The sequence below is a fragment of the Candoia aspera genome, chromosome 4 (assembly GCF_035149785.1).
Source record: "Candoia aspera isolate rCanAsp1 chromosome 4, rCanAsp1.hap2, whole genome shotgun sequence".
Lineage (NCBI taxonomy): Eukaryota > Metazoa > Chordata > Lepidosauria > Squamata > Boidae > Candoia > Candoia aspera.
Window position 1 is genome coordinate 118,520,709 of NC_086156.1, and position 27,871 is coordinate 118,548,579.

Genomic DNA, 27,871 nt, shown 5'->3' on the forward strand with positions numbered 1-27,871 from the left:
GCTGAAGCTTGGGCGTCATTGGACCTTCCAACGGGACAATGATTCCGAGCATACCTCAAATTCCAATAAGGCTTGGATGCAGAAGAAGTCCTGGAAGATTCTACAGTGGCCATCACAGTCACCTGACTCGGACCCCGTAGAAAATCTCTGGTGGGATTTGAAGAAGGCGGTTCCAGCACGCAAACCCAAGAATGTTACTGAACTGTAGGCCATTGCTCGTGAGGAATGGGCTACGATTCCTCAGGAACACTGCCAGAAGCTGGTGTCTGGCTCTGCATCTCGTTTGCGGCGGGTCATAACAGCAAAAGGGTGCTCTACTAAGTACTGAAGACGCTTGCCATGAAGGGGTTGAATAATTTTGAGACTGGAGAAGTCACTATAAGTTGCATTTTCAGTTGACTTTGGGGACACCACTTGAAGCGTTCGTTGTGTTGAGCTACTTAAATTGCTTTTGTTTGATTCGTTCATTGCAATCAGCTGCAAGTCTGTGCATTTTGACCATCAACCTGATTTGCAATGAGGGTTGAATAATCTCGATTACAGCTGTAAGCTCCTGTTAAAAACAATTAAACACGAATAGAGCCAAGACTTGCAGGAGGACGATCAACATCCTAAACACAAATATCTCGGTTCCGTCTCACGGTTGGCCTGCCTGAAGTTCTTGCTGAGTCAACCCTTTTTACAGTAACCCCTTGCTCTTCTCAGATCTGTATTTCATTACAAAAAGAAAATCAACGTAACTCTTGCTGGACCCTTGCCCTGATCGGAGAGAGCGCCCCCTCCACGCAGCTGTGTCCTCCTCTGGGTGGTCAGAATGAGCTTCTGTAGCAAAGGGGCCGAATGACAGGCTCAGTTACATGGAAATTCATGTTCGCAGATATAAATGCCCATATTCAGAGGGCAGGAATGAACCCTGATCTGTCTCTCCACTCAGGTTGTCTTCAAAGCCAAGCAGGTCAAGGCAGAAGGTATTGAATTGGCTGTGGACTCCATCTTTATCCAGCTCGGCCCTTGCTCACGTAAGCATTCCCCCCACATGCTCCCCCCACGTTCATGCTCTGGGGCAGTTTCTCAAGCAAAGCTGGCTGGGGAATTCTGGGAGTTGAAGTCCACCCACCTTAAAGCCACCAAGCTTGAGAAACACTGCTCTGGGCAAGAAGAATCATGCTGGACAAGGGCGGCTCACCCAGTTTGCCCCTCCCTCTCTCCTACAGCCTGCGTGACCAAATGCAATTTTGATACTCCGAATTACTTCTGCGGATGGGAGAAGCAAAAGGAGGGAGAGGTGACTTGGGAGCAGTGGACTGGCCCCGGGGACATGCCAGGTGTGGGGCCAACGGATGACTTCTCCAGGCCTGGATGTGAGTGTGTGCTGGACAGTCTCCAGGCAGAAATGTACCCCCTTTTGGAGTTGCCATTGCTAAGGCAGTTCCCCACCCCCCGACTGGACGCTTCATCGGGATGCGTTAGGAGTGTAATTCTGGGGCATTTCTCATCAATTGGGGAAGAAGCTTCAGTTCCTAAAACCACCCAGCCTGCTTTTCAGTTTGGTAGCTGAAGAAGAAAGTTTGGGAGAAAGCCCAGAGGGAGGGGTGATTCTGCTGATAGTTTGGGGGCCCAACATGTGCTTGGAGGTACTTTGGTCTGGGTTGTTAGCCAGGAGAGGCAGGCTGTATTCAGATCCAACGAGGGCATCCTGACTGTACCAGTAGCCAGCTCCAAACAAATTTTGCACCCCCAACTAGCCACTGTCCACTTGGCCTGCCTGGCCCCTCTTTTGCATCAGGGCCAGATAATAGACTCCGGACTCCTACTTGGGTCCAGCAGAGTGTCCTGACATTTTGGAGTTTGCACATGAGTGGAGACCCGCCCCTTGGTGCATGGCCCCATCAAGGAAGCAGGAATCACACGGATGTCCAATAAGGGGCTTTAAAGCAGGGATTGGGGGTAAAGTACAGAATCTGGGGACTTGTCCTTATTTGTGAGGTCATCAAGGTGGTGTTTCTCTGGACCTCCTGAACCTTGGCAGCCCAGAGTGAGCGGCCATTGATGAGGTCATGAACCAGAAGCCCCCCGCCTCTCTGTTCGCTCCTTATGGGCACCCTCTCTCCTGCTGCAGGCCCAGGCAGCCTCTCCACAATCTCTCACACTTGGGACCAAAAAAGAGAGAGAGTTTTTCATTCCCCACACGGCATAACATGGTCTCCACAACAGCCTTTTCAAACTTGCTGTCCCCCCACCCACCAAACTCTTGGTCCCAAAGCCAATCCAAATCCCTTCAACTGTTGTTCTAGTTGGTTCCTACATGTTGCTCAGTCCTTTCAATGAGGGAAGTAGAGGAAGTGCATTTCTGAAGAGCCCCACATTCTCTCCGGGAGGATGCCTCGTCCTTAGCTTCTACTACACCCTCCATGGTACCTCTGACGATACAGCCCTGAAGGTCTATGCGGCTGCCCCAGGTAAGTTTCCAGGCCTTCTGAAGGGGGCACACCCTTCCCCTACAAAGACTCTCTGGGAAGATGAACTCTGGAGTAAACCTCCTTTTTCTCTTTGCGTTTCCCTGGAAATAGGGGAAGAACTAGGGGTCCTGTTGCTGTCGCTCAGTGGGGAACATGGTCCCCACTGGAGGCCAGGAGCAGCTAATTATACCGGGAGGAAGAGCATCCAGGTAAGGTGGAGGAGGTGGGCATGAGGCCGAGGATGCTGTACAAGGACGTTCTTGCACACCTGACTAATATGGCAGAAGATGCAGGGCAGCCTTGCCTGGCGTAACTAAGCAGGACTCACAGGAGGCTTGGGTGGAGCACTTGTCACCCACCTAGGCTGGACTGATTAGAGTTGGAGGGCCCAGGTTGGGGAGCACGGTCAGCCGAGGAACACCGCCACCGGCATGGCAGTGTCCGCACGGAAGGTCCAATTTCAGAGGGGGAAAGCAGAACAATTGTTGCCTGTGATGCTGCACACAGCTGTTAAGTAACAGCTCATGGGCCTCCTTGGCAGCTGGTAGTCACCCACAGCTTTCCACTTCTAGTTCATCTTCGAAGGCACGCTTGCAGGGAACCCGGGACTGGCAGTGGACAGTGTGGCGATTTCTCCCTGTGGAGGTAGCCTGTGGGCAAATGGTGTTGGGGGGAATGGGGCTGAAGAGCAGCCAAGGGGTGAAGGGAGGCTGTCTACCCCAGCCAACTCTGCCCGGCTGCCTTCCCTGTCCCACAGAGATTTTTGCCGCTTGCAACTTCAATGACAACACGGACCCCTTCTGTGGCTGGCATGACCCTGCGGATAACAATGTCATCTGGATACGGACAAACCAAGGCACCCCCACTGAAGACACTGGCCCCCCTGGAGATTATCCCCATGGTGGTAAGAAAGGGGGATGTGCTGGGGCTCTCACGAAGGGGATTTCATCACCTCCGCCCACTTGTACTTGGGGTACAATAAGAAAGAATAGGGGAGGTGCTGGAACTGAGGGAGAAGTTTTAGGGGATTAACCCCCTTCTGCCTTGTCTAAGTGGGAATCCCTCCAGTAGTCAGTTCCTGGTGCCATTTACAGCAGTGCACCAAACACAATATTGCTTGGCCTGACGCCTCCCTGCAGTGCCCCATCTGTTTTGGCCCAATGACTGGGAATGTCCTGATGGGTCTCCCTCGACTTTTCCTAGATGGCTACTACATCTTCGCAGAAGCTGGCTTTCTAAAGCCGGGCGAGTCTACACGTCTCTCCAGCCGGCCGTTCTGCATAGATCAGGAGGCCTGTGTAGAGTTCTACTACCACATGCACAGCATTGTGGCAGTTGAGACCCAGCTCCGGGTCCTGCTGGAGGGGCCTTCAGGAGCAGTTATTGGTCTCTGGAACTGTACGGGGAATCAGAGTCCCAGCTGGCTCTTTGGCTCTGTGACGATACCATACGGTGGAGCACAGCCAAGCACGGTGAGCAGAAGAGGAGGCAGATGGATCCCGGGCGTAGAAAGAGCACAGATGCAGTCACTGGTGTCCAGGAATTTGCATATTTTGGGATGCTAGTGGGTGGGGGGTGGGGTGGGGCAGATGGCTGCATTTTTTGCTGCGGCCCCAGCCTTTGGGTAAGATGAACCATGACTGACCATTTCCCTTGGACCCAGGTCACTTTTGAGGTCGTCAGAGGAAGGAATGCCTACTTGGACGTGGCATTAGACAACATTTCTGTGCACCGGGGCCGATGTGCAGGTGAGGCTGATCAGGGGACTCTAAGCAGGGTTTGCACACCTGTACTGATGGGCATGAAGGTATAGGCTGCAGTGGGTGTGGACAGTGTTGTTGGTCTTCTCTCAGGGTTGGTAGAGGGACACACGAAGGCAAACGTTTGACCGAACACCCTGTGTTTCTGTGCAGAGGGGAGTTGCTGGTTTTGATTAAACTGTATAAGGCAAGCTTCCACAAAAAGGGCATGTGAGGAGTTCACAGCAGAAAGAAACAAAATAGAGAAAAGACTCACCATATTGATGTCTCTTGGAGCCCCTGTGAGGGCTAGGGACTCTGATTAGTGCCAGGGGCCAAGAGGCCTGTCCTTGCTGACCCTAACTCTGGCCTTTGTTCTTCCTCCCAGCATCTCCAGCAACTCCTGTGCCTCCAAGTACCTCTTCAATAGCTTCATCAACTGCTGGGGGACCGGTCGTGACTGTGCCACCTGAACAACCTACCATCTCCTGGCCCACAATCGTCACCTTTCCAAGCCCCACAACATTCAATGCATCCACCACCACCAAAGCCACTGTGACCAAGTCCCATCCAACAACATTGAGCTCCACAGGGGACAGTGCCCAGTCCACCAGGCCAGGGGCCACAACTACTGTCACACCCCACAGCAGTGCTAGCCCTGGGCAAGGGAACCAAACAACCACTGGGCTCCCGAACAGCAGCCAAACACCAAGCTGTGCCACTCCTATCTCTACCCCGAGCAGCACTCCTGCAGGCCCCCCACAGCCTCCCAGCACTGGCCAGACCAGTCCCCCCAGCCCTGTCACCACCTCCTCTGTGAGCACCACTGTATCGGTTGGTTGCACCAGCCAAGGGACTGTTGTCCCCACCAGGAACGAGAGTCTGGCCACCCCCACAGGTCCTCCCAGCACTGGCCAGACCAGTCCCCCCAGCCCTGTCACCACCTCCTCTGTGAGCACCACTGTATCGGTTGGTACCACCAGCCAAGGGACTGTTGTCCCCACCAGGAACGAGAGTCTGGCCACCCCCACAGGTCCTCCCAGCACTGGCCAGACCAGTCCCCCCAGCCCTGTCACCACCTCCTCTGTGAGCACCACTGTATCGGTTGGTTCCACTAGCCAAGGGACTGTTGTCCCCACCAGGAACGAGAGTCTGGCCACCCCCACAGGTCCTCCCAGCACTGGCCAGACCAGTCCCCCCAGCCCTGTCACCACCTCCTCTGTGAGCACCACTGTATCGGTTGGTACCACCAGCCAAGGGACTGTTGTCCCCACCAGGAACGAGAGTCTGGCCACCCCCACAGGTCCTCCCAGCACTGGCCAGACCAGTCCCCCCAGCCCTGTCACCGCCTCCTCTGTGAGCACCACTGTATCGGTTGGTACCACCAGCCAAGGGACTGTTGTCCCCACCAGGAACGAGAGTCTGGCCACCCCCACAGGTCCTCCCGGCACTGGCCAGACCAGTTCCCCCAGCCCTGTCACCACCTCCTCTGTGAGCACCACTGTATCGGTTGGTACCACCAGCCAAGGGACTGTTGTCCCCACCAGGAACGAGAGTCTGGCCACCCCCACAGGTCCTCCCGGCACTGGCCAGACCAGTTCCCCCAGCCCTGTCACCACCTCCTCTGTGAGCACCACTGTATCGGTTGGTTCCACCAGCCAAGGGACTGTTGTCCCCACCAGGAACGAGAGTCTGGCCACCCCCACAGGTCCTCCCGGCACTGGCCAGACCAGTCCCCCCAGCCCTGTCACCACCTCCTCTGTGAGCACCACTGTATCGGTTGGTTCCACCAGCCAAGGGACTGTTGTCCCCACCAGGAACGAGAGTCTGGCCACCCCCACAGGTCCTCCCAGCACTGGCCAGACCAGTCCCCCCAGCCCTGTCACCACCTCCTCTGTGAGCACCACTGTATCGGTTGGTTGCACCGGCCAAGGGACTGTTGTCCCCACCAGGAACGAGAGTCTGGCCACCCCCACAGGTCCTCCCAGCACTGGCCAGACCAGTCCCCCCAGCCCTGTCACCACCTCCTCTGTGAGCACCACTGTATCGGTTGGTACCACCAGCCAAGGGACTGTTGTCCCCACCAGGAACGAGAGTCTGGCCACCCCCACAGGTCCTCCCGGCACTGGCCAGACCAGTTCCCCCAGCCCTGTCACCACCTCCTCTGTGAGCACCACTGTATCGGTTGGTTCCACCAGCCACGGGACTGTTGTCCCCACCAGGAACGAGAGTCTGGCCACCCCCACAGGTCCTCCCAGCACTGGCCAGACCAGTCCCCCCAGCCCTGTCACCACCTCCTCTGTGAGCACCACTGTATCGGTTGGTTCCACCAGCCAAGGGACTGTTGTCCCCACCAGGAACGAGAGTCTGGCCACCCCCACAGGTCCTCCCAGCACTGGCCAGACCAGTCCCCCCAGCCCTGTCACCACCTCCTCTGTGAGCACCACTGTATCGGTTGGTTCCACCAGCCAAGGGACTGTTGTCCCCACCAGGAACGAGAGTCTGGCCACCTCCACAGGTCCTCCCAGCAGCACTACCACCACCACCAGTGGAGGTGACCTGGGCCCAACCCCACCTACATCTGCCTCTTCCACCAGCAACCCTGGCCACAACGTTAGCACTACTCCAAGTCATGTCAGCTCTACTGCTCCCTCAGCCAGACCCTCCACAGACCCCTCCAGCAGCGTGCATCCCAGCAGCCCCACCACAGCTACCCTTCCAGACATCACCGTCCCCACCAGAACAGCCTCTACTCCCAAACTGACAACTACATTGCAACCTACCACTGGCATCTCCAGTCCAAGCAAACCGTTGACCCCCAGCTCTGTCCTGACCAGCTCTACCACTTCTAAGAGCCCCCAGCCCACAGGTCCCAGCACCACACAGCCCCTGCCCACTGATCACATTGGTACACCCAAACCCACATCAAAGAGACCAGGCACTGACCAGACCACTCCCAGACAACCTCCAGGTTGGTACTCTGGAGAGCTTGTAAACTGGTAGGTTTCACTGTTTCAGTTGTTATTTCAGAAATGGATTTTCGGTAAGGTGAAAATTCCAGTAATAAAAAATAATAGATCCATTTAATGATAACAGAACAGACAATGAAAGGGAGGGAAATTAAATCAGGAGCCCTTGATGGTCCAGGCAAGAATAAGAGCAAAATGTTGGTTTCCTGACAAAAGAAATGGGGTTCATTGTTACTCCAGGAAAAAGAGAAAAATCCAGCCAAGACTCTTGGCATCACAATGTTGTTGTTTTTGTTGTCGGAGAGAATACCTTTTGGCTTATTCAAAGCTCTTTTTCTTCTCCAAGTTCTGATAACTCCCAAACATCTCACTTTAGAGAGGAAAACATTTCTGAGTATGCAGAGCAGGGAAGATCCTCAGTGTTGACTGTAGGCACCCCATGGGGGAAAAAAAATCACCTTGTCCATGCTCAGAAACCTAGGAAACATACTGCTCAGGTTATTCCCAGGGAGCAAGCAGCTTTTCGTGTTGTGTGTCCATTACCCAAGCCAGGTGGGGGGAGGTTGCTGACTCCCCTACCAACTGCATCCTTCATTGTCTCCCAAAGATCGGGCACTCTGCACAGTTTCTGGAGATCCCCATTATACAACATACGACGGTCGCCTCTTCCATTTCATGGGTAATTGCACCTACCTGCTTACGGCGGCCTGCAACGCCACACCCGGCCAGCCCACCTTCCAGGTCCAGACAACCAATGAACACCGCGGGAGCAACACCCAGGTTTCCTACCTCAAGTCTGTCAGCGTAGCCGTCCATGGGATGCAGATTGTGCTGCTGAAGGGGCGGAGAGTCACTGTGAGTTCCCTGGTCCCATCCCCTCCATGGACCCTGCCTCCAGTGACTCCTGGCCCCCGCTTCCTACTCTCGTCTCTCTGCAATGCAGGTGGACGGGAAGCGAGTTACCTTGCCTGTCTCTGTGGCTGCGGGACGGGTGTCCGTGCGCCTGAGTGGCACTTTCGTTCTGGTCCAAACGGATTTCGGCCTCTTGGTGAGATTTGATGGGAACCACCATGCCGATGTCTCCGTCCCGTCATCCTACATTGGGGAGTTGTGCGGCCTTTGTGGTAAGAAGGAGTCAGATTGGTCGCTATATACCTTGGATGAGAAGACACCAGGACTCCAGTGGAAATGGGTCCAGAGATGCCACCTGCCTTTGGAGCATAAAAAGTCCTCTTTGTAGATAATCAGGCAGGAAGGGTCGGTGACGCAGAATTCCACTGCTTCCTATGGTTGTATTGCACATACATGTTTCTTCAATGTGAAATATGTGCAATATACTGTATGTGCAAACAATGTGTAGCTGCCTCCTCCCACCTCCTCCCATAACCCTAACCCTAACCCTAGCCCCTTCTCCTTTTCCAGGGAACTTCAATGGAGAAGCTGCAGATGATAACCTCATGCCCAATGGCACCTCAGCAGGGGCAGATGACAACCGGCTGGGGGAGAGCTGGCAGGTGCCCAATGTAGGAGATGCCAGGCAAGTTTTCCACCCCGCACCCATCTGAAACTGCAGCATCTTCCTGCCTGCGAGAAATTTCAGATAGGAGAATGCCAGCATTTCCCCAGTCACTTCTAAACTAATTTTGCCAGAGGCCAGCAGAGATTCCCAGAAAATGGTTTTACAAACACAGTTTAATTTCAAGGATTGGAAGAGGTCCCCAGCTATAAGCATAATGATTTTTTTCCCTTAAAGTCCTCCACTGTCTAAAGCAGCGTGTTTTTCAAACTTGGCATCTTTAAGATGTGTGGACTTCAACTCCCAGAATCCTGGCTGGGGAATTCTGGGAGTTGAAGTCCACACATCTTAAAGTTGCCAAGTTTGAAAAACTCTGTCTAAAGGAAGGGGAAATAGGTCATTATGAAAGTTCAGATTGGAGCAAAACTTCCTTTGTGGGGGGAAAGGGGCTGGAGAAGTGGAATCTGCCAAATGTGTTGGATTGCAGCTCCCTCCCCCACCTAGCCTGGTCATGGGAGGTGTCATCCAGCAGATCTGCAGGGCACCAGGTCGAAGAAGGCTGTCCCCTCCATCACTTGCACAATGTTCTCTTACAGCTGCATCAACTCAGGCGACCCTGGAGAATGCGATCCAGAAATTGCGGCTGAAGCTCAGGGACCCACCAGTTGTGGCATTCTCACAGATCCCCAAGGTAAGATTGGGGTGCTCAGGGGGTGGATTAGGAGGGGAGTTTGCAAGTTCCTAGTCCCTATGGAGACCAAGATCCCTGGTTTCCTAGGGGCTTGTGGTTCTCCATCAGCCCTCGGGGATGATCACAAACTGACCTTCTGCTTCCCTATAGGTCCATTTGCTCCATGCCATGGCAAGGTGCCTCCCCAAGGGGCATTTGAGAGCTGCATCTACGATCTCTGTGGCACTGGAGGAGACGCAGGGTTACTGTGCTTTGCACTGCAGTCCTATGCCGACCGTTGTGCCCAAGCCGGGGTCACCATCACCTGGAGGAACAGCACTTTCTGCCGTAAATGTTGTTCTCTGTCTTCCTAGTACTGAGAGACCGCCCGTGGTGGGATTCTGGGGCAGCTTGCAAACAATTAAGAACATGCAGTAAATAGCAATAAGACGTAAGAGCTTGGTAATCTACAGAGCTCAGTTTTGGTGCTGAGTCTGGGGAGGGGGGAATGAGGACTGGGAGAGAATTAGCCGCTTTCCAAATGCTGCCATACGCATGACCAGAAATAAGAAAATCCGAACACAGTAAATTCTTCACAAAAGTCTTTTCAGTGGAACAAATTTCCTTTGTTTGCTGATTTCTATAGGAAATCCAGACAATGATGTTGCCCGGGGATTGAAGGGCATAACTTGTGGGTGGTTCTTCCTTGTTCTTTCCTGGTTGGCTGTAGGCTATGCTGATTTATTTGCACCACCAGAACCAACAACAGCATCAGCCTCTTTGGAGCAGAGAAGCTAAGCAGTAGCAAAGCTTTTAAGGGCTCTTGCACCTTTAATTGAAAGCTTCCATTTCATAGATACAGCCAGCACTAGCCCTCCATGTCAGGATGAATGGAAGATGAATCTGGTGTTACCACCTTTCCTGAAACAATCCGAGAATCCTGAACCTGCTCGAAGGACAAAAAAGTTATGTGGGTCTGGTCTCCCTCCCTCTCTATAGCCCTGAACTGTCCCCCTGGGAGCTCCTACACGCCCTGTGGCCCAGCCTGTCCGTCAACCTGCACAGATCCAGATGCCCAGAACAGCTGTCCTGATCTGCCCTGTGTGGAGGGCTGTACATGTGACCAGGGCGTCCTCAGTGGAGACCAATGTGTCTTGCTCAGCCAGTGCGGCTGCACAGATGCCAGTGGGCACTACCATGCGGTGAGAAGGGCTGGGGAGGGGGCTCTAAAGGAAAGAGTGGAGTCTGCAAAAGGGCTGCAGCCTCTGAGTCTCTCAGGCCCTTGGCTGAAGGAGGATGGAAACCAAAATAGGATGCCGGGCACCTCTGAGTCCTTGGGGGCCATGCCTCTGCCCAGCACATGCCTGTGTGCAGTGCAAGAGAAAGAGGGGCCTGTGCCCCAAAGGGCTTGCAAGGCAACCTTGAGCCAGAGAGCGTGAGCATGGAGGCCACCGAAGGCCAAGATTCTGGGGGACAGACATGGTACCCGCCCAGCCGCCCTGGCCGGTTCCTCCTCAACCCCCCCCCCACTTCATTCTCAGGTTGGTGAGAGCTGGATGGGAAACCTGAACTGCACCCAGCGCTGTTCTTGTGCAGCTGGCAACCAGATCACCTGCGAGGAATGGAGCTGTACCCCTGTCCAGGAGTGCCGGCCTGTGGAGGGCCTGCTGGGCTGCCAAGACACCGGTGAGAATCCTCCCTGTGGCCAGCGGCATCTCTGGGACCCCTGCTGCCCCCAGGGCAGGGCCCCACTCACCTCTCCCCCCGCCCTTCTCTCCAGGAGTAGCCAGCTGCCACGTGGCTGGAGACCCCCACTACTTCACCTTTGACGGCAAGATGGTCTCCTTCATGGGCACCTGCACCTACACCCTGGTGGCCGTGTGCCAGCACGACCCTCGCCTCCCTGCCTTCAACATCACAGCCAAGAATGAGGAGCGTGGGCAGCCAGAGGCCTCCTACCTGCGCCTCGTGACGGTGAAACTTGAGGGTGTCGCCATTACGTTGCAGAAAGGCCGGCGGGTGCTGGTGAGGGGCCTGGATGAATGGGGGAGAAGGCGGGAGAAGGCAGGGTGGGAGCCATGGGTCTCCCATTTGGCAAGGCAGAGGACAGCAGCAGCTCCAAGGTGGCACCTCCCTGGGATGGGCAGCAGGGAAATGTCTTGCTCTGACTCAGGGTAGTGAACCACTGGCACCGGGTACAGCTCTGCATCAGTTTGTCCTCTTTCCGCACCACCTACGCAGGTGGCTGTTGCCCTGGCAGCTCCTCGGATTCTCCAGGTCTGAACCTTCCTGGCCCCTGCTGCAGGGTCTGACTCCCTTGGGATAAAGCTCTACGGGGACTTGGCTTTCCCCCTTGATGGAAATTCAAGGGAAGCAGGTCCCCCCCACTCCACACACACACCTCCCCCCATGTAGGCAGTGTGATGGGAAAGGTGTTTTCCTGGTGAATCTCTGGCTGCCCTGCCATTGTCACAGGCCAAAAGACAAGGGGGAGTGATGGGGGGGTCAAATTTTGGAGCACGGGTGCTGCAGGGGTCTCGATCACTTCTTTCTCAGCACGCTTAAAAAGCTACAAGCTCCCTAGTTCCTCGGGAGGACCACAGTCACACTTAGGAGTGTGTCTACTCTTGCAAACTTAAAGTGATCTCTTGCTCCCTTAACATCTGGATTCTAACTAAAGAATCAGGAAAAAGGCGACGAAGTCGTGCTGGTCAGGCTTAACGGTGCAAAGCAGCCCACGCACTCCCTCTCACTTGACCACAGATTGACGGCCAGCGTGTGCGAACCCCCGTGGAGGGCCGCATCCCCAGGTTCTCCATCACTTCCAGCGGCATCTATGTGGTCCTAGAGACTGACTTTGGGCTGGTGGTGAAGTTCGATGGAAACCATCACTTGGAGATCCAGCTGCCTGGGACGTATTTTGGGAAGGTATGCACATCCGGCCCTTTTATGCTTCTGACAGCACACCGTAGGTAGGCAGCTTCACGTGATTCCTGCGCTCGTTTCTTGATCGCTCTGCAATTGACCGCTGGTCTTTTTAGAAACATCCCATATTTAACACCCCCCCATATTTAACACGCTTCTGCATTCTTGATCGCTCTGCAATTGACCGCTGGTCTTTTTAGAAACATCCCATATTTAACACCACCACCCCCCTCAATGTTTGGCCTCAGTACATATAGGACATTCTGCACCAGAGGAAGGCTTTTGGGCGGCTTCCTGACCTCCAGGTGGCTCTGCATGCCCACGTGTCAGTCACTACGAGCCACCCAGTCCCCTTGCCCTTCTTTTTGACTTTTTGCTATTTAATCCACCTTCCCGTCCCAGGTTTGTGGCATGTGCGGAAACTTCAACAACCAGAGCACAGATGACTATCTGATGCCAAATGGACATTTGGCTGCAAATGACACTCAGTTTGGGAATAGCTGGAAAGCCCCCGGTGATGCTGATGCAGGGTAAGTTGTTGGGACAAGGTTGGGCAGTAAACTAACCAAGGGGAAGCTTGTAACTAATTTTGCGAAGGATCTTTGCTGCATAGGACACTTGCATGTAAACAGTCTTTTTCGAGCTTGGCCCCTTTAAGATGTGTGGACTTCAACTCCCAGAATTCCCCAGCCAGCAAGCAATTCTGGGAGTTGAAGTCCACACATCTTAAAGGGGCCAAGCTTGAAAAACGCTGTTACAGAATAATCTTGGCTGTATAGGAAGATGTTTCTGGATAAAAACAGCACTTTAGTATAATCTGTGTGGAAAAGGGTTCCAGCCAACTCACTAACTCCAAAAAACGTAAATGGAGAAGCAGCCCCAGTTTTAGCCTTTACCTTACAGTCTGTTCCCTCTAATTTAGTTCAGGGCAAAGCATATCCTTCCTAGCCCAGCATAGCCTTTTTCTTCTTCCCTTCCTCATGCCAACAGCTGTCAGCCAGACGACCGCCTGGACTTGCACCCCAACTGCTCCCACCAGGAACTGGAGCGCCTCCACGTCTTGTGCCTCGAGGTCATGGCGCCCAAGTACCAGCCCTGCCATTCCATCATCGACCCCAAGCTCTTCTTCCAGAACTGCCTTTACGACATGTGCGAATACCAGGGCATGACCTCCGTCCTCTGCGACAACATCCAGGCCTACGTGGAAGCGTGCAAGAGCCACGGCGTGACCGGCATCTCCTGGAGGAACAGTACCTTTTGCCGTAAGTTCTCCGTGGGGCAGCAGACAGGTGCCCAGGCAGAAAAAAACACACAAAAAAAACAGAACAAGCAACACAAAGAATTAGGATGAATGGGAGGTCAGGAGAATATGGCACGTGAAAAATGTACAAAAGCTGAATGCTTCTTTTGCACCATCTTCTCTTCCACAAGTCCATAGTAGCCTCATGGCTGTCAGTTTGTCACCTTCCTGCAGTGTTATGTGTGTTGACTACCTACCTTTTTCAGACCTATTTTATGATGGTGGTGGTGGTGATTTGTTCAATTGCATCTGATTCTCAGAGACTGCCTGGACAAGTCCCTGCAGTTTTCTTGGCTAGGTTTTTCAGGAGTGGTTTGCCATTGCCTGCTTCCTAGGGCTGGCCCAAGGTCACCCAGCCGGCTTCGTGCCCAAGGCGGGACTGGAACTCGCTGCCTCCTGGTTCCTAGCCTGGTGCCTTAGCCACGACACCAGTCTGGCTCTCAATTTTTTAGTAAACACATTAAAGTTTATTAAAAGTGTTTTTCATCCAGTGATGCCCATTTCTATGGTCAAGTTTTTTTTTTTTTTTTAGTAAACATTCTAAAAAGAACTTGGCCATAGAAATGGGCATCACTGGATGAAAAAGCTCCTTATTAATGTTGAATCTCTGCTTGACTTCTGCATCTGCTGTTATTGATGCTAACAGACTAGGGTAAAAGCACCCCCAACACACACATATTTTGCTAGAAATATCCTTGGCTGCTTGGTTTTTAAAAAACGGAAAAAAAATCCGTTTCTGAGAGTCTCTTCTTTCCAAAAATCCTAATTCCTTTCTCCCTGCTCCCCCCACTTCCTTCTTTCTGGTCCAGCTCTTCCGTGTCCTCCAAACAGCCACTTCACCGAATGTGCATCTCCCTGCCCAGCCACCTGCTCCAACCTCTATGCCCCTGCCCACTGCCACCTCCCCACCCCCTGTGTGGAGGGCTGCGCCTGTGACCGAGGCCATGTGCTAAGCGACTATACCTGTGTCCCAACGTGGGAGTGTGGATGCCTGGACTCCAAACAGGAATACCACAACGTAAGTGGAGGAGGGGGCCCAGCCAGAAGGAGGTGGGAAGAGGCCCGTGCATGGACCAAGGGGGGAAATGCAGGGACTGCCTGCCATCCTCAGTCGACCCAAGCCAAATGTTGTGTTAGTTATCTTTTGTTCCCCCACGATCAGGCAAAATCTCTTGATTCCTGTAGTTTCCTGGCTACAGGATGGAAGTGGCTCCACCTAGGATCTTTTCAGGTTTATCAAGGGGAGATTTCCTGGTGGCCTCCCATCCAAGGACCCACAAGGCTGACGTGACTTAGTCTTTTGAAACCAGCCGGGGGGCAGCCGAGCACTCCACCCACCTGGCCAGTGAGATCCCGGGCCCAGCCTCACCTGCCTCGCTTGGCTTCCTTTCCAGGCTCGAGACACCTGGATAACGAGCGACTGCCTGAACCGTTGCACCTGCCTGGGCGGCGGGGAGATCCGTTGCCAGCCTTTCCACTGCCTGCCGGGGTCCCAGTGCTCTGTTAGCACCGATGGGTCGCGCTACTGCCGGCCGACCAGTGAGTACCTGGGGTGCCGGGACTACAGAGCCGGGGGTTGCCCTCGCCCGCCCGTCTTTCCCCCTCCCCACGTGGCTCAGCCCCCCGTGTGGCACGCCTCTTCCTCTTGCAGCCATCCACCAGTGTGTGATCTCGGGGGACCCACACTACCGCACTTTCGACAATTTCGTCCACCACTTCCAAGGCCGGTGCACCTACACCTTGGCCCGCACGCTGGGCCAGCTGCCCGAGGCCCTGGAGCCCCTCTCGGTGGCAGGCAGGAACTACCGCCGGTCCGTGCTCCAGCGGGTCTCCTTCCTGCGTGAGGTCTACGTCGAGGTGCTGGGCCACCGCATCACCCTGATGCAGGGGCGCAAGATGGCGGTGAGCAGTGGGGGGCAGGGCCAGCGCGTCGCTCGCAAAGTCCCCTCCATGAGAGCCGGTGTGCCAGGACGCCCCCAGCCAGGCTGTGCCACTCTCCAACCCATCTCACTCCCTGCTGCCCTCAGGTGGGCCCTGGTTCTCTCGGGGGGCCATCCAGGCCCACCTGTTTGATGGCCCCCCAGGTCCACTCAGCAGGTGGTCTTTGGAGAGCCATGGCCTCCAACCAGGGCCCTTTCATGGGGCAGCAGATACCACAAACGGATTGCAGGAAGAGTTGGTGACCAAGTTCCACCATTAGGAAAAATGGCTTTGCGTTGGATAAACGAGGTTGCCTGCAGCTCTCTCTCTTTTCAAACTAAGCCTCCCCCCATGCAACCCCCGTGGCTTTCCCTCCTAAAAATGAATTGCTCCCCAGGCCCTTTTGAAGCAGACCCGGGAGCTGCTCCTGGCTGGCCGAACCAACCGCAGAGTCACGCCGGGGATCCTGTCCCCTTTCTTCCCAGCTGCTGCTCCCAGCTGCCTCTGGTGGTGACCGCTTCCCCTTTGCTTCCAGGTCAACGGGGTGATGGTCACTCCTCCCTACTCCCCCAGAGACGGGCTCCAGATCACCCAGAGGGGCCGCAGCCTCTTCGTGCAGACCAGTTTTGGCCTCTCGGTCTCCTTCGATGGCAAGAATGCTGCCGGTCAGTATTGGGGAGGGGGAAGAAGGGGGGCAGGAGATGAGCTGCCTGCCCTGCTGGCTGGGCACTAACTGGGGACTCGGCCTCTGCCCCTGGACTGCCACCAGCTTCTTCCAAGGTGCTGCTCTGTTGGGGGGCAGCACTGTCTCGGGCCCTCGGGGCAGGGATGGGTTCGAGAGCAGAGACTGATGCTGGCCGGACCTTCTGCGAGTCCCAATGTGTCGGGAGGGGGGCAGTCTGGCACCCCAGTGAAGTGTCTCAGATCACAAACCCTTCTGCTCACCAGTCTGGCAAGTGGCATTAGGGAGATATTTAATAGTCTGAGAAACGAATGGCCGAGGCGATTGGGGGCGATCCCACTGTCCACGTGGCCTATCCAAGGGGTGTGGGTGCCACCACAGAGGTGATGGGCAAAGAACCTGTTAATCCCAAGTTGAACAAATGGGGGAGAGGACACCAGGTGTCCTCAGCTGGTGCCAGGCAGCCAAACCAAGGGCCTCATCACTGGGGGCACTGGACAAGCAGGCGGGTGAGGGGGCCCCTTATGTGGAACTCAAAGTGCACACCGTGACCCATCTCACACACACACAGTGGGTTCACACAAGACCCTTTATGAGAAGGGGTTGGCTGTGTGTGTCTCAGAGTCCCCTAGCAAGCCGCCCCCCCAAAGCAGGACATCTGAACTATCGTGTGCAGCTACTAAGTTAGAGGCTTTGAGGAAGCGCCTTGTGTGACCCCCCAAAGACAGGAGACCCAGGATGGAGTGCGGGGGGCAGGCTGAGCATCCCCTTTTCTGCCTCTCGGTCCTCAGAGATCGTCTTGCCCAGCACATACCAGAAGCATGTTGGGGGGCTCTGCGGGAATTACGATGGGCAGCGGAATAACGAGTACATGAAACCGGACGGGAAGCTGACCCGGTCACTCAACACCTTCGGCAACAGCTGGCAGGTTTCGGCCCAGAGGAGGGCCCTGGATGGAGGCAGCGGGGACCTCGGCCCCGCCCGAGTCAGGTCAGGGGGGGGCCCGCTGGGAATGGGTGGCACTGGGAAGGGGCACTGGGAAGGCGCCTGCTTGGCAGGAATGGGAGGGGGGTCCTGGGGGAAAAGGGGCCTCTGGGGCCAGCCTTCCCCGCTGTTCAGAGCAGCCCCTGGAAGGAAGCGAAGCCACCCCAGCCTTGGCTCAGCTTGGCCGCCAGCCCCGTGGGTGGATCCTGAGACTCCACTCTTTCCCCACAGGCGCCAGGAGCCTGCCGAAGAGCCCGAATCGGGATTCGAGGTGGACTGCACTCCGGAGCAGCTGGCCTTCGTAAACGGGACCACGGTCTGTGGGGCACTGGCAGCCCCCGCGGGACCCTTCTCGGCCTGCCATGGTGTCGTGTCTCCTGCCCCTTTCCAAGAGTGAGTGTGCAAGGAGGGTTTTTTCGGGGCAGGCCCGAAGATGTCCCCGGCTGCACCTAACGGCTTCCCCCTCGGCCTGGCAGGAGCTGCGTCTATGACATGTGTGCGTTGTTCAATGACACGGAGCTCCTGTGCCAAGACTTCGAGGCCTATGTCCAGCTGTGCCAGGAGGAGGGCGTGGACCTGGGGCTGTGGAGGGAGAAGACCGGCTGCAGTGAGTACTTGGGGCATAGACAGACTGGGGTCATCCTGCGTAGCATCCCACAGCCTTCCCTGCCCCCCCTCCCCAAACGAGCTAGACTACAACACCCATGCTCCTGAATCAGCTGTGCACATGGGGCCCAGACCCCTGTTCTTGAGCAGAAAGCCCTTGCTGTGTGATTTGGTGGCAAAGGAAGAGCAGCCCTCCCTGCCCCTTCAGGACCAGCAAAGCTGAGGGTCACCCCAGCAGCCCAAACAGGCAAGGCCACAGTGATGCAGACGGGCTCCACGTTTCAGAGATCCCCAACTCTCTCCCTGCAGTGATTCAGTGTCCGGCCCATACCAGCTACCAGCCCTGCATGAGCGCCTGCCCCGCAAGCTGCGCCAACCTGGCCGCCCCTTCCGCCTGCGAGGCCCCTTGCGTTGAGGGCTGTGCCAGCGCCCCCGGCTACGTCCTCAGTGGGCTGGTCAGCGTCCCCTACAACCAGTGCGGCTGCTCCCACAACAGCCAGTATTACCAGGTAGGGGCCAGCATTGGGAGGGAGGCCCGAATGCTGACAGGAGAGACTTGCCCGCAGACGTTCAGGAGGGCCCGTCCGAGCCAGACCCGCCACCCGCCGACCAGCGTGGCCGGCGGAGTCGCCTCCCAAAGGCTGGGGAGGCCGGTCTGGTGGCACAGAGAAAGCGCCAGGGGAGTTGTGGGTCAGCCGGTCTGTCAGAGAGATTCCAGGACAGGAGGGCGGCCAAAACAGTGCGGTGATGGGGTGAAAAACAGCAGCAGCGCCCTTTGGCTGCCAAGGCTCTCCGGACCCCAAAGGAAGGGGTGCCTGACAGGCAGAGCAGAGGTTTTCCCACTTTGGTGCTGAGCCCTTCTCTCCCCAGATCAATGAGACATTCATGACGGAGGACTGTTCCCAGCGATGCACCTGCCGGTTCACGGAGGTCTTGGAGTGCTCGCCGGCAGGATGTGGCGAAGGGGAGATCTGTGCGGTGGCCAGCTACGTCCGCGACTGCTTCCGAGGTGAACGGGGCGGGAAGCGTCCCCTCTGAACACGATTTCTGCTCTTTGTGGCTGCACAATGTTCCTCAACTCTTGTGGACCGCTGTCTGCCACCTGTTCAAGCCAAAATAGCAATCGAAGCGAATCTCTATAGCTCAGGGTTGAACTGCGGGGTCCTTGGTGCTCCCCGAGCCTGGTTGTTTTCTTGCAGACGTTTCATTGCCAGACTAGGCAACATCTTCAGTGCGAGGAGGGAGTGGGCCCACTCCCGCTTCGCACTGAAGATGTTGCCTAGCCTGGCAATGAAACGTCTGCAAGAAAACAACCAGGCTCGGGGAGCACCAAGGACTCCACAAGCCAAATAGCTACTGGCATAGCAACGTGCCAGAGACCCCCCCCTTCTTTTGTCCTCCATGCAAGGTAGGCTGGGCTGAGAGAGAGAGTCTTTATCCAAAGGGAAGAGCTGGGACAACCCTGCCTTCGAAGGGCAATTGACTGCAGTTTAGCCCTACTGGGTAGCCCAGACCAGGAAATCAATTCAAACTACAGGTAGTCCTTGATTTACGACCATAGTTGGGACTGGAATTTCCATTGTAAGTTGTTGTGGTCATAAGTCGAGTCACCACGTGACCAAACCCGATTTTACGACCATTTTACAATGGTCGTTAAGCAAATTACAGGTCATTAAGCAAATCGCCACAATTAAGCGAATCCAGCTTCCCCAATGGGTGTTTTTTGCCGTTTTCTGGCAAAGGACGTTGCAAAACGCAATCACATGACCGAGGGACACTGCAGTCAGTCGTAAATGCAAGCTGGTGGCCAAGTGCCCAAAATGCAATTGTGTGACTGTGGGGGGTGTGTGTGATGTTTTGCAACTCTTGGAACTGCTTTGCAGGCTGTAAAGCACCCACTCCAAGGCCGTCGTAACTTCAGACCGTCATTAAGCAAATGGCCGTAAGTCGAAAACTGCCTGTACTTTTTTTTTTAGATTGGCCCCAATAACAGACTCTTGAAAGTATACATGTGCTATACTCCCCCCGCCCCCTTATACCCCTGTGAATTAGGGAGGTGTCTGAGCTGGTTCCAAATGTTATTTCTCAGGACTTAAAAAGTGCTTCAGCCCCTTTTGCCTGGGCAACGGTTCCTGCATAGCTCCGTCAAGGTCGTCTTCCTGATTCTCTACAGCAGTGTTTCTCAACCTCGGCAACTTGCTGGCTGGGAACTTCTGGGAATCGAAGTCCACCCATTGTAGAGCTGCCAAATTGAAAAACACCATCAGGGGAGAGAACACTGTTCTGTGCCTCCCCAGAGTTCAGACGACTTTGCCCACCCAGCACCTGGCGCCTGTAGGGCATTAAGAAAAGGGGGGGCTTGGGGGTCCGGGTGCCTGACCCAGCCCTCAGATTCTTCCTCTTCCTCCGCAGACAGTCCCTGCCTCAGCAGCCCCTGCCAGAACGAGGGGACGTGCCAGGAGGCCTCAGGGGGCTTCGTCTGCCTCTGCCTGGAGGGCTACATCGGACTCTTCTGCGAGGAAGCCCTGCTGGACGATGTGTCCCCAGCACCCAGCGCCCCCAACACCACCACCACCACCACCACCACCACCCGGTTGCTGGGTGTCAGCAGCACCTCCCAGGCTCTGCCAGGTGGCACCCTGACTACTAAGCCAGGTAGCCCAGACCCCTGCTCTGCCCCCACCTGGCCTCTGGCTCTCTGGCCCTCTGGCCCTTGTCTCCCCGCTGCCTCATGGACCCTTCTTTGCTCTGCTCCCTCCCAGGGGACACAGAGGGCTCTAACTTGATGGACATCCTGCTCGGAGTCTTCATCTCCCTGGCCATCCTCCTCCTCCTCACGCTGATCATTGTCTGTGTCTGTCGGCACCGAAACAAGTAAGGAAGGGCCCCAAAATTGGTGGAACTGGGCACCCCTGCAGTAATAGACTTCGGGATGCCCCTTGGACAATGATAGCAACGATCATGGGGGTGGGACCTGCTGGAAGGAGTAAACTTTCTCCAACCGTGGGGGGCCCTTGGCACCAGCTGCGCTGCCTGCAAGCCATCGGGGCTACCCTGACCAATGTGCTCCAGGGTCTGACCCACAAGAATGTCCCCCTTGTGCCCTCCATCCAGCCTTTCCATTCTCACAGCAGGGCAGCCCCGGATGGCTCCTGCCACCAGGGCACGCTCCCACCTGCCTGCCCTCCACCAGGCCCCTCTTCTTCCTCACCTGCTTCTCCTGCCCCCTCCCACCAGTGGACTTAGCTGGGGGGCGTGCCCCACCCCAGGAGGCCATTTGGCCAGCTTGTGAGAGGCCTGGGAGAGCGCCCCCTGCCCACCAAGGCTGCATTGTCCAAGGCTGTGGGCTTTGCATGTCAGGGAAGGCTGAGTGAGGGGGGTGAGGAATGGAAGACCGGATTCACAGAAAGATAAGCCTGGGATAAAAACATGGAAGGGCCATGCTGACTTCCCAGGAGACCCACAACCAGCTGCCCCACTCCCCCACCCCCGTTTAGCCTCGCCCGAGCCGAGAGGAACTGCCCCTGGGCTCGATGAGAGATGCCCGCGGAATCCGGGAGACCCAGTCCTGTGGGCTGTTCAGCAGGCAGTGACTGGGAAGGACCCCAACTCTGCCACCTTCGTAGTGAGGGGCAGGCTGCGCTCGCTCCTGTCACGGAGCCACTCCACGCCTTGCTCCCCAGATGCGTCTCAGACCCCTCGCAAGCCCCGAACCCCGCCCCCCAGGACTCACCTTGCCTCACTTGCCTTTTCATCCCGCTCAGGAGGAAGATGGACGAAGACCGCGTGGCTGTCCTCTCCACTCCAGGTGAGCAGCCCGGGGATCTCTCTGAGAGCAGCTGGGCCGTGGAGCCCGACAGGCCCGCTGTGACCGGATGTGCTTCGCCGCCTTTTGTCTTTCAGGCTCAGTGGGGGCTTCACACCCTCCCAGCAGCAGAATCACTTCCCTGTGAGGGCAGATCCCTTGGAAGAGCCACTCCGTCTTCTGAGGCCCGAGCAAGGACCCCCCCCCCGCTCTCCATCTTTGCCAGGACGCCAAAGGTCACAGCAGGATTCTCCTCTCCTCCCCATCCCTAGAGCTGGCTTAGTTGGGAGGACCACGAGAGGACCTTAGCCCCCACCTCACCCCACCCCCATCACCTCGGGCTCACCCACCTGCTTGCCGCTGCATCCACAAACACAGCTTCATCCAGGATCGGTCGGTGGGTCTCTGCTGATGCCCTCGCCTCCTGCACCCCCAGGAAGGGGAAAGACTTCTGCGCAAGTGTCTGGAACTCCGAGGAAGCCTCCTGGGGAGGGAAGGAATAAAGATCTCCTTTTCCCAGACCCAACTCTCTGAGAGTTCATGCGTGTGAGAATCCGGAGACCCAATTCTGTGGGGCAGAGCAAGCTGGATCCCCTCCTCCATGCATGCCCCACTGCACCCACTCACCAGTGAGGTTCAGAGAAAGACCTCAACGATTCGCCCTACCCCAGCGGGCCTCAGGGCTGCCACTTTGGGAGAAAAATGTCTCGGTTGGGATGCATCCAGCCAGGATGGTGGAGAAAACCTGGCCAAGGTCCCTGCCAGGAGCGAAGGGGTTGGGGGGCAGAGAGGAAGGCAGGACCTGGGACAAGGCCGTCATACTCGCACGCCTTCAGTCTGCCTGGGAGGCTGCCCCTGAATTTGACCTACTTTGGCCGGACACCCATTATGCCAAGGTGGATTTCCTTAAGCAGGCAGTGGTCCTAAGCATGGTGAGTAAGAAACACCACGGCAGGGTTTGGCGACTTGTGAGCCTTCTCTGCCACCGCCGCTCCCATCACGGAGGCTGTGGCTCAGGGCCCGAGGGGACAGTTGATGGGGCCGACACTGGAGACCCAATCTGAGGAAGGAGCCAGAAGGCAGGCACCCTGGGTCAAGCTGAGGAACTGTGGGTGAGATTCCCCTGGATCCCTCCCCCAGAGGCTTTGCAGATCCTGCAGGAGGAGTGGGGATCCAGCTATGGGACTTGAGTAAGGCATTTGATAAGATTGGCAGCAGCCTCATTCTTGACGAAATGGAACCATGTGGGATGGGCGGTCCCACTACCAGATGGAAATGCAGCTGGCTGAACCCCCATAGCCAACGCGTGGTCCTTCACGGCTCTATGGCCACACAGAGGGAGGGATGCCATGGGGAGCCTCAGGGATCTTCCTGGGGCCACAATTCTTTGACCTCTTCATAAATGGCTTGGATGAGGGGATAGAAGGGCAAAAGCATGGCACAAAAGCAAAAGGGGGCAGGGGAAGGTTGTTACCACCTCAGAAAAGAGGCTCAAGGTTCGAGAGGATCTTGATGGACTTGAATCTTGGACCCGTTATATGTGTAGGCTGGATCTCATGGTTAGCAGTAAGGGAGGGAGGGGTGCACTGGGGTAACTCACGGTTCTATCCTGGCCCCATTGCTCTCCAATATTTTCAGAAATCATTTAGATGGGGGACTGAAGGGATGCTCAACCAATGTGCAGGTGACACAAAGCTTGGGGGCGGGGGGAGGTTGTTACCACCTCAGAAAAGAGCCTCAGGGTTCGAGAGGATCTTGATGGACTTGAACACTAGGCCCAATCCAACAAAACGTCCAGCGGTGAGAAATGAAAGATTCCGCACTTAGGCAGGAAAAACCACGTGCGCAGGTACAAGACCGGTGGCACCTGGCTCAGTGGTAGCACTTGAGAGAAGGACCCAGGTGTCTTGGCAGAGCACGGATTAATTACGAGCCTGCAATGTGCCTCAGCTGCCAAAAGAGCCAATGTGATCTCAGGCTGCATCGACCGAGACTTGGTGTCAGGATCCTGGGAAGTGACGGTCCCGCTGTACGCTGCATTGGTCGGACTGGAGCAGCCATACTGGGCCCAGTTCCGGTCACCTCAGTACAAGGGGGACACTGGGGCACTGGACAGAGGGCAGACAACCAGTTAAAGGAACCGGGGAGGCTCGGCCTAAAGAAGGGAAGGAGCACGAGTGCCGCCTTCCAAGCCTTGAAGGGCCGTCCCAGGGAAGAGCGGGTGGATTCATTCTCCAGAGGGCCCGAAAGTAGGACCGGAACCAGCAGGTGGAAGTTCTTGGGGGGGGGGATCCAAACTTGGAATAAGGAGGAATTTCCTGGCCGTGAGAGCTCTGAAGCAGGGGAACGGCCCCCCTCCCGGAGTCATGGGGGCTCCATCACTGGAGGTTTTCAAGCAAAGTTTGGACAGCCATTTATTTATTATTCAAATTTACCCACCGCCCATCTCCCCCAAAAGAGACCATTGGGCAGGATGGTCCGAGGCTTCCTGCCAAAGTGGGTCAAATACAGCTTTCTCTGCCACCCTGGCTGGACACATCCCCAAATATCCCGTTTTCAGCAGCAGAGGCTCTTTCTGAGCTGTTTCTTGCAGCCAGGAAGCAATTCACAGGAGGAACTGCAGGACGGCCAAGGCATTCAGAAATGTCCCATGCTCTGTGTCTGCAGATAGCTGGTGGGACAGAGCCTCAGCACCAGGTGTGGGGACGGATTGATGAGGCTCCGGGAATTTCTGGGGACAAAACCCCCCTGGACACGAGAGACAGGCCCCACCTGAACCAAGATGGAAGCAACAGGCAAAGCAGTTCTAGGCTATCTTGAGAAACAGCCTAAGCATTTATCAGTGGGTCCGGGTGGTGCCAATCTGAGAACTCTTTAAAAGCTCAGGTAAAATTGCTGACCTCTACCCAAACTGTGGAGTTTCCAGAGGACAGACAGGGAGGACGGTCACACCAAAGTTATAAGCAGCACCTCACAAAAGATCTTGGAAATTAAAGGCGGGTCTGCTTAATGTGGGGAGGGGAGGGGAGGGGAGGAGAGGCAGCAGGTATTCTGCGAAGGCCAGTCCTGCCCCCTCCCCGCCCCAGGCTTCGGTTTCTGGGCGAGGCGACGCTTCTCCCGAGCTTCCCAGCCGACCGACCCAGCTTCATTCCCTGCACAACCTGAACCCAACACAAGGGGGAGCTCTAACACCGACAGCCACCTCGGCCAGGCGCGCGCCCCGGAGAGGAGATGGGCAGAGCATCCTCCGCCGGCCGTGCTGGGACCCCCTTCCCGCTTTCCAGCAGGCCTGGCCAAGAATTCCCAGCATGCTCATTGGAGCATGGACCTCTGGGAGTTTATTTATTGTGAACCGCCCAGAATCCCCCTGTTTGGGGGAGATGGGCAGTGATAGAAATTTGGATAGATAACTAAAATAATAAATGCAGCGAGAAGGAGCTTCCAGCAGGGAGCTTCAGGCCCCGCCCATCCTTTGCTCGCTGCTGAGCGGACTCCGTTTCCACCGGCCTAAGAAGAAAAGGGAGCCGTTTCTCGCCCTTGGCAGCTGTCAGACGTGCGGACCCCGACCCACAGAATTCCCCAGCCAGTGTGCATTGCCCGGGTTGAGAAAAACGGCTTTAGATTCACCACACAGCAGCGTCTGAATCGGCCAGTTGGCAAATCCACGCGACGAAGCAGGCAACGAAGGCTCTCTTTCACAGACCTGGCGAGGTAGGACCGGACTAGAATCTTGGTGTTGGAGGGGGCCATTCCAGCCCCAGGCAAAGGGCCAGAAGGGGCGTAAGAGGAGCTGTGTTCGAGCAAGACCCCTCCAGCTGTTTTGCCCCTCCAAGACAGCCACCCTCCAGCAGAGCAGGCAGGGGGATGCCCAGTCAAGCTTCAGGGAAGGGCTGTGACGGTCAGGCCGTCCGAGAGGCCGAGTGAGTGAGCTGGCGGCAGAGGCGGCCTCTGTCTCCCCAATCGAGTGCAAGGGGCGAGAGCTGCCTCACTGCTCCTCAGCGCCCGCTGGCTTGACTGTAGCAAAGCAGTTCCATCGGAAACTTAAATCCATTGCTCTGTGCCTCGCACTCCTTAACGATGGAGAAGACGACTGGACCTTCTTCCCTGAGTCCTTTCCTAAGAAGACCGTCCTCTTCCCTCCTCCAGCCCCCCACCCCCACCCCATTTCTCTGAGTTAACAGTGCCACCTCCTCCTGGCTCTCTCTGGAGGTCTGTTTCCAGTCTCTTCTAGCCCTTCTCTGAACCTGTTTTATCACATTCCACGTTCCTCCGAATCCTTCTTAAACTGGGATGCCCAGAACCGCCTGCTGTCCTTGTGCGGGAGTCTGACCAAACTGGAATCAACCGGAACAATTCCTGATTTAGAACCTTCGCCTCTGCAGATTTGCGTTTACCCCTTTGGCCCTCTCGTTCTGTTCTTCCAGGGCAGTGTTTCTCAACCTTGGCACCTTTCAGATGTGTGGACTTCAACTCCCAGAATTCCCCAGCCAGCCTGCTAATCTCTGAAAACGGTCTGGACACTGGCTCGGCTCAGTGGCTGTAGCCAATCTGCTGCAGTTCTCTGCTTTGTCCTCCCAAGGCCCCCCTTGCCAGCCCCCTCCGCCCCACTTCCCACAGGGCAAAGCATCCAGGCAAGAGACTCAATGGAGCCCAGCCTGATGGGGGAGGGAGTGCCTGGGAATTCCAGAGCCCAGTGAAGAACAAAGGATTTTATCACACTCCATGTTTGCATTAATTTACCTCGGCAGACAACACTGGCTCTTATCACCGCAAGCAAGCAGCCTCAATGGGGCCATTATAGCCAGAGATTAAGAAACATGATGGGCCTCCCCCTCCCCTCTGCCCCACAAGGTCTGGCATGGTTTGGAGGGGATTGTGGCTTTGCACCCCCAGGAGCTGGACTGCAGGGACTCTGGCCACCCGCAGGGCTGTTTGCTGGTCAGGCCTGGCCTGCGGCTTCCATGTCTCTCCACAACCGCATTTGCCAAGCTGCCTTGGCTTTCCACACACAGCCTCTGTTTACATGCCGCAGCAGGGGCCCCACAGCATTCTAAGCCCAAATCAAGCCAGCCCTGTGATGGTGGAGGGCCCAGGGGACCCCACTTGACAGTGGCTTAAGCCCCCACCCTTGCCAGGGAAATAGCATGGATGTTCATGGGTCACCACCCCACCACAAGGGCACCTTCCTGAAGAAAGAGAACCAAGTGGGGGATTAGGCTTTGAGGCCAGGACAGGCAGCCCAAACCCTCCAAGAGCACCCCCCCAGGCCTCCTGGCCAGAAGCGTAGCCAGGCCTCCCCTCTGAGCACCAGCGCCAGAGCACTGAGGCCGGGGGGGCGGGGGTCCCCCAGACAGAGCACTTCCCCAAGGCGGGGAATCCTACCGGACAGGAACGCAGGAACCACACCCTGACCCTCCCAGCTTCCCACTTGGGCTGGGTTTTTGCTGTGCAGCAGGAAAGACCTTTCTCTCTGCCCCCCACCCCATGTCTGCTTTGCCTGATGCTCTTGGGATTTTAAAAGCCACCTGTTTTCTTTGATGTGACCTGCCCTGTCGCTCAGCCTGGAACATGCAACTTCCAGGCCTCACAAAGGGTGCCTGTCCTGGCTGAGTGTCCACCTGCGGCTGTTGTGGATCCCAGCTTGGCTCAGCCTCAGCCCTGTCCTGTGTCAAACCCCAGCACTGGGGCTACAAAGAAGACCCCTGGCCAGCTGGGGGAACCAAGAGTGGGGCCTTCGCTTTTCAAGCACGAAATGCCAGCTGGCCTGGAAGGCAAGCAGGCGAACCTCAAAGGGGACCCGCCCTTTTGCACATCCCACCATATCAGGCTGGAGAAGGGGGCAGAGTAGTCTGATTCCGGACTGGCTTGGCTTCGGGAGGGGGCCTCCCTCTGCCATCCAGCAATGGGGACTCTGCCACCACCCTCCTGCTGGCGCTCGCTCCCACCACAGGCAGCTCCAGGGCCTAGGGGTTATCTTGGTCTCTTATCGTGAAGCAATTGGGCATGTGTGGTGTGTGGTTTTCGCAGCCCAGCAATAGCAGCAGCGAGCAAGAGGGGGCCGAAGTGGGAGGCACCACCAGGGCCAGGCCAAACCATGGAGGTGCCCAAAGGACGGATCACCCTTCGGCTGCCAGGCAAGAAAGGGGGATTAAGTGCCGCAAGGCCCCTCAGCAGGCGGGGGCTGTTCTGGGTCTCTAAGCCTGAAACCCCTCCAAGGGTGCCCAGGCAGCTGCACACACACAATCCCCACACACAATCTGTGAATGCATCGTGGCCCTGCCCCTGCCCCCCCCACC

At 56.3% G+C, this 27,871-nt stretch overlaps 1 protein-coding gene across 1 annotated transcript; it reads left to right on the forward strand.

Moving 5' to 3' along the window:
• Window positions 1-881: 881 nt before the first annotated feature.
• On the forward strand, window positions 882-27,773 carry LOC134497262 (zonadhesin-like). Its single transcript, XM_063302930.1, has 36 exons — window positions 882-1,019; window positions 1,215-1,361; window positions 2,295-2,459; window positions 2,571-2,668; window positions 3,032-3,104; window positions 3,217-3,363; window positions 3,663-3,931; window positions 4,123-4,207; window positions 4,596-4,932; window positions 4,978-5,010; window positions 5,143-7,169; window positions 7,775-8,022; window positions 8,111-8,291; window positions 8,590-8,720; window positions 9,188-9,374; window positions 9,525-9,701; window positions 10,353-10,555; window positions 10,895-11,039; window positions 11,134-11,378; window positions 12,117-12,281; window positions 12,681-12,808; window positions 13,269-13,540; window positions 14,388-14,596; window positions 14,973-15,117; window positions 15,230-15,480; window positions 16,034-16,163; window positions 16,972-17,170; window positions 17,396-17,557; window positions 17,641-17,771; window positions 18,080-18,279; window positions 18,641-18,779; window positions 20,183-20,425; window positions 20,542-20,644; window positions 21,535-21,811; window positions 27,136-27,300; window positions 27,603-27,773. Exons 2-36 carry the CDS (start codon window positions 1,319-1,321, stop codon window positions 27,771-27,773), a joined length of 7,884 nt encoding a protein of 2,627 aa, XP_063159000.1. The 5' UTR covers window positions 882-1,019; window positions 1,215-1,318.
• The last annotated feature ends 98 nt before the right edge of the window (window positions 27,774-27,871 follow it).